Raw genomic sequence first — 6,110 nt, forward strand, 5'->3', positions numbered from 1 at the left:
ACAGTAACGAGGCACATAACTTAGAAAAATGACTGCTCCCATGCTGATATCTACGAACGAACCTGGGCAAACTCTTGTTTAAGAAGGAAGCATGCATGGGAGGGATTAGGGGCGGACCCTGTTTGGATGTCCTTTGGCTTCATAAGGAGCATCAACCATTAATGATGATTTAGTTGAAGGGTGTTTGATCGAAAGTAGCCTTTTAAGTAATTTCTTAAATAGAGCCTCCATGAGTTTGGCTAAAGAGAGCCTTTTTGCCTTTCAGTATACTCCATGACTGAGAAGAGTAAGTTTCCATTGTTTACTTTAAAGTACAAAAGGGAGGACCACCTTCCGTCAATTTTCATGATTGCTAGCTAAGGATTTCAAAATTTAGGTTTAGGCACATTGGATTCATAGGAGTGGGCATCCGGCTGGGCGAGGCAGCTTGGCCGGATAAAATCCGGCCCGGGTCGGTCGGACCTGAAGCCCAGGCCCGGGCCTGGCCCGATAGCTTGTGTCCTAGCCCGGGCTCGGCCCAGCCCGTTTAAAAATAAAAAAATATTTTTAAAAATTATAAAATAATTTTTAATAATATAAAATATGTTTTTACTAATAAAATATATATTTTTAAATTAAAAATAATAAAAAATTATTTTTTAATATTATCGGGCCGGGCCGAGCCCACCTGGGCCCAGGCCGAGTACCGGGTACCCATGGGTACTCGGCCTTTTTTATGATTTTGTTAGGAAAAACTTCTTTCAGCTCCCGCTCTTAAACCTGCTGCATTTTTCTTTGGAATTTCGTGGTGAGACCTACAGTTGGGACGGTGTGAGGTGCAGCTTAACTCTTTAGGCAGGGTGCTTTATAAACGAAATGAGGTTTGGCCATCTGTTTATCAAAATCTTTTTTTTTTTTGGCCTTTCTTCGTCCTTTGGTGAATAAGATTTCTTGGGATAGTAGGGGGAGTATTATCTTATGGTCTAAGTAGAGAAACGAAGCTTTCATCCTTCCCCATACCAGGTTTGCTTATAATGCTTTGAGATTATGAAATGTTATACATAAACTTGTATATTGGTATCATTCTTTTGCAACATAAGAAGTTGACTATTCTTGAATTTATAATAGAGACTGACTGCCTACTAGCTCATGCACGCCCCATCCGTTATGCTAATGCCCTCCAAGATAGAGAAGGATTTCTTTCTCTTCTTATGACTTCCACCAGTGGCAGGGAAAGTTGCTGCCCCGTCGTCCCCCATGACTTGTGCTAATGAGATGGAAAGCCAACGTATGTAAAACGAGTTGATCAGCACAATGAAATTATTAAACATATGTCAAACAAGTTGTTAAGCACAAATAAATTATTATAAGTAAACAATTCTAGAAGCAAATCAACAAGAAATTGACTAATTAAACCAAGTTGTTGAGAACAAGCTGGCCCTTTTCATTAAACTAGACCAGTCACAATCGTTGACCTATTTTTTTTTTCTTATAAGAACTACGGTTCGGATGTAATCTTTTCATAAGTAAAACAGAACAAATCTATATGTGTAACTTTATAAAAGTTTCATAAAGTCTTTAACATAGCAAAGTTTGAATGAAAATTTACAATCTAAAATCCAATCCTAATGTAAGTTTTAAATTCATACCCGAATCGAAATCCAATTCTTAACCTGAATCGGAACAGCCTTACAATATGCTAAGAAGTGATTTTTAAATTGTATGATGCGACCATTTAACATATGATATTTATTTAAAATAAATCTTGTCCAAATCGAATTTTGAACCCTATCGAACGTCATTCTATAAATCTGAATACGATCTAATTTTTAGTCAAATGCTAAATTTTTTCTACATTTGAATTAGGTTCCATCTCTACGGTGAAGTTTCACGCATTCAAACGCTATGGCAGTGATGCATTCGGCGTCATGTGTGGGTATTGAATCAGGGGGCACCCCACTGTGGTGCCCACTTCTTTGTCTTTCCAGGCTAAGGCGTGCAGCTTCCAAGGGAATGTCGATAAAATATTGGTGCTCCTTCTATCTTGGTGTGTAAATCTTCCTTTGTGAACTAGGGTCTCGTCTTTTTATTATTTTTCAAGAACATAGTTCTTGAAATGTTCAGCTGCTCATCTCATCACATAAAAATATCGGTAAAAAGTTGATAAATTCAAGGTTTCAGCTTTACAAATATTATTTTCTGGGAGCTAAATTTGGTTTCAAAGCTTCCAGTTGAAACTCTTCTCTGTGTTTTTTTTTCCTTCATTTATTATCATTTACTTGTCAGAAGGTGAACTCTGTTACTGTGATTTTTTTTGTCCAAATATTCAGCAAATGACAATAATTTCCTTTTTCTTGGTGTGAGAATCTGACATGATTCATGCAAACTCCCCGTCAGGGCCTTATAAATTGTCTTGCTTTGTTGCAGAATCTAATTGAAGTTCTATGTTCAGTTGTTCACCTTCTCGCCCCTAGAGACAATATTTAGATTCTCGTGGTCAGGGCTAGCAACAACAACCCGGGATCAAAGCGAAGAAGCTTGAAGAAGCTCATTCCTAGTTTATGGATCGGAACGGAAAGCTGGTTTTCCAATTAATTTATTTTCACTATGTGATTCTTGGGTGATAACACAATAGTTTCTCAACCTTCTTTTACTATTACAATCTTTTTTGAACTGCTTATTTATTCCGTCGATCAGATCACATAGATTGAAGTTCGAAACAGCAACTGGGCATCATCTGTCGCCATGTTTTCGTCCACAAACAAGGCTGCCGTCAAGGCCGATTTCATCCATCTTCAAGCACAAGTTGCCATTCCGGAACAACTAATTGGGAAGAAAGCAAGGAAGAGATCATGGATCTGACGACTGACCGACATTCCTCTTCAGGGATGGAGAAGTGATCGGTCGGCCATTGAAAGTTTGCCTCCAGAAAAACAGGGTAAAGAGGTGCAGTCGCCATATGTTGAGCTGAATTGACAAAAGGGCGGCGCCATATTAGGTTGATAAGGTGGAAAACGTTAGTAGTCATTATCATTGATGACCAAGTTCACTGATTGATGATGAACTGGCCCAACCTTGAACAACAGCTATAAAGCTACTAAACTTTGGACGAAGTTACAAATATGAATTCTTTGCACACGGGCCTCACTAATTAATCATAGACTCAGGATCAATTTGGAAAATCCTACTACAGTTGACATATTTTTCTGAATTCATGTGGCTAATTCATTTTTCCAATAGCTGTAAGCAAGCATTATTAGCTCGAGAAAGCTGTAAGCTCGAAAAAATAATGTCTAAAAAGCATCTCATGCTTCCTTATGAGTCTTGCCATCACATATAGGCTCTAATAAAACATTCGTAATTGATACCTTATCCATAAACAATGTTTTCCTGCTTTAGTCATCTATTTTTTCTTAGCTTCCTCATTAGTAGGAATTTTTGCATCTAATTCTTATTCTACATCGGGCAAAAATGTGACTTCATACATTATTTCCAATATCCATAATTACTATTGTTTAGCTTTTTAATGTTACTTAATGCATTTTCTAATGCTTTTATAATCTCAGGATATAATGACAGTCAACAAGTACAGTAAGTCAGACAAACTCACAGGTGAATCTGGATTTATCCTTGGATTAAACCCACTCTGAAACCAAATGCACAAAACTTTGGGCCTAGATATGCTTAAATGCCAGTGCCTATAAAATTCAAATCCATATGTGGAGAAAATCTGGCACAAACTCGATAAACCTTTTTTTTTTTTTAATAACAAACTAATAGAAGTTTTCTTTAATTGAAATTTAAGAGCTGAACCGAAATAATCTCACAGAGTGAACTCATAACAAAGCTTACTTATTGAGCGTGACCGGCAGTTCACACTCGACCAAAAGGAGAAACTCATTCACTTGATGCACCCACATCTCACTTGACACTCTACTTAAGACACCATACACTAAGGACTCATGCCCTATTCATACAGGAATGAGAATGTCGGTGATATATTTCCACCGCATTCTACAACTTTAACAATTTTTTTTCTTTTGTTTTCCATATAGCACACAGCTTAGGAAAAACAAGAGACTCGAGCTATCTAGAAAGTGGGTGATGACTCTTTACATCTTTTATCTTGGTCCCGTTTCAACCTTTCCAACACAACTTTCCATTCTTCGTTGTTTTCAAATGAAAGAAATGCGACCCAAATATTCTGAGGGTTAATGGCAGCCCAGCAGCAACCGATGCAACTTCCCTTGAAAGCTCAGCGAATTCCTCGGCTGGTTCCTCTGTCCCAAATGCATGCCAACAGAAAAGCTGAAGTGATTGGGTGGCATCCAGCCCCCCAAGCTCATATACATTATTTATCTCCACTTTTGGTGCTCCCAATATTTGCCTATCTCTAGTAGTATTGATGATTCTTGACCCTGAGCAAAACCAATCTAGGCTGCCGACCAGTGCATCGAGTTGTGATTCATGATCAAGGTCATCGAGAACTAGCAAAACCTTTTTGCTCTGAATTCTTTCTTTAAATTTGTGCATTCCATCACTGGTGCTGCTTATGTCCATATTTTCAACTTTGAAAACATCACGAAGTAGTTGTTTCTGAAGGGAAATGAGACCCGAGGGTTGCTTTGCTGCTTCTCTGATGTTAACAATGAAGCTGCAGGCATCAAAGATTTGGTTATAAACAGCCTTAGCAAGAGTTGTCTTGCCTATTCCACCCATGCCATGGATCCCAACTATTCTGGCATCATCCTGGGCTTCAATGTCCAGCACTTCCATTAAATCTGCAATACGAGAATCGAGTCCTACTGCATGTTTAGCTGCAAACAGAGGGGTCTTCTTTACTTCTGTCAAGATCCCCTTCACGACACATTGGACGAGCTCTACCACGTCTCTACCGAAAGGCCAAAAAAATGCAAGTCAAGGTAATCAATGCTTTGTGCTTCTGCTCATACAATAATTGGCAATAATGTGTATGTTTTTTTGGGTCATTTTATATACTTTGAAAACAGGGGCATCACATCTTCATGGTTGGTTATAGAAAGAAAACGAAAAGAATGCATGTTTGTCATGTTTAATATGTGTACACTCTAATTTGGATCTCACAAACCAAGCAGTTTGACACACTATCAAATGATGTAGATGTATGCTGAACAATACTTGGTTTTTTTTTTAAATAAGAAAGCAAGGACACAGGCTGCAACACATTAACTGCTTTTTTGCCATTGATTGACAAGCTGATTGCCACTAATTCATCCTCTCTCTCTCTCTCCTTTTTACTATACGCGGCTTCCTTCCTTCATCCTTAAATTGGACATATCTAAGGCCTTTGACTCGGTTAGTTGGGAGTTTCTTTCTGACCTCCTCACCTGTCTTACTTTTGGTCCATCGTTCAGAGAGTGGATCCTTTCGCTTGTCACTGGGGCCCAGCTTGCGGTCACCTTCAATGGAAAGTATGGCGATTTCTTCAGTCTCAGGCGTGGCCTCCATCAGGGTTGTCCGCTATCGCCCTTGCTTTTCAACTTGGTCGCCGAGAGCTTTTCTGCTCTATTTCAGCACACAACGGGGCCCAGCTTGCGGTCACCTTCAATGGGAAGTGTGGCGATTTCTTCAGTCTTGGGCGTGGCCTCCATCAGGGTTGTCTGCTATCGCCCTTGCTTTTCAACTTGGTCGCCGAGAGCTTTTCTGCTCTATTTCAGCACACAACGGTCGTTGGCTTCCTCACGCCGCATTCGCTCCCCCACTTACAGACCTTCTCCACCCTTCAGTATGCAGATGACTTTCTCTTGTTCGGCAATGCTTCCCGCCAACTGATAGTGAGAACTTGGCTCATCTTCTGGGTTTTTGAGCTCATCTCGGGTTTTTCTATCAATTCCGCTAAATGTCACCTTTCCGTAATTCACGCGGATCTGGCCACGGTACTTCTCGCTGAAGCGTGCTTTGGGTGTAAGGCTGCTGGCCTGCCCATGAACTATTTGGGGCTTCAGATTAAGTTGTCGCCTCCTGCATCCTCCTTTTGGGATGGAGTGGAGCACAAGCTTATTGATCGCCTTCAATGTTAGCAGGGAAAACCGTTTTCTCTCCCAAACTGTATTACTCTTGCTAGACACTGTCTTGCGTTTGTCCCCCTCCAT

The 6,110-nt window shown here is 39.9% G+C and overlaps 1 protein-coding gene across 1 annotated transcript; it reads right to left on the reverse strand.

Annotated features, from left to right (window-relative positions):
* Positions 1–4,116: 4,116 nt before the first annotated feature.
* LOC116249257 (TMV resistance protein N-like) lies at positions 4,117–6,110 on the reverse strand. Its single transcript, XM_031622477.1, has 2 exons — positions 5,725–6,110; positions 4,117–4,870 (listed from the first exon to the last, which is right to left on the reverse strand). The coding sequence occupies exons 1-2, from the start codon at positions 6,108–6,110 to the stop codon at positions 4,117–4,119; spliced, it is 1,140 nt and encodes a 379-aa protein (XP_031478337.1).

This window comes from Nymphaea colorata, chromosome 2, assembly GCF_008831285.2.
Source record: "Nymphaea colorata isolate Beijing-Zhang1983 chromosome 2, ASM883128v2, whole genome shotgun sequence".
NCBI classification, from domain to species: domain Eukaryota; kingdom Viridiplantae; phylum Streptophyta; class Magnoliopsida; order Nymphaeales; family Nymphaeaceae; genus Nymphaea; species Nymphaea colorata.

Coding starts and splice junctions, on each gene's coding strand:
- LOC116249257 (XM_031622477.1), bottom strand. CDS start 6,110: ATGGAGGGGGACAAACGCAAGACAGTGTCTAGCAAGAGTAATACAGTT. Junction 4,871..5,724: donor CTGAAGGGTGGAGAAGGTCT/GTAAGTGGGGGA, acceptor GCCTTTCGGTAG/AGACGTGGTAGAGCTCGTCC.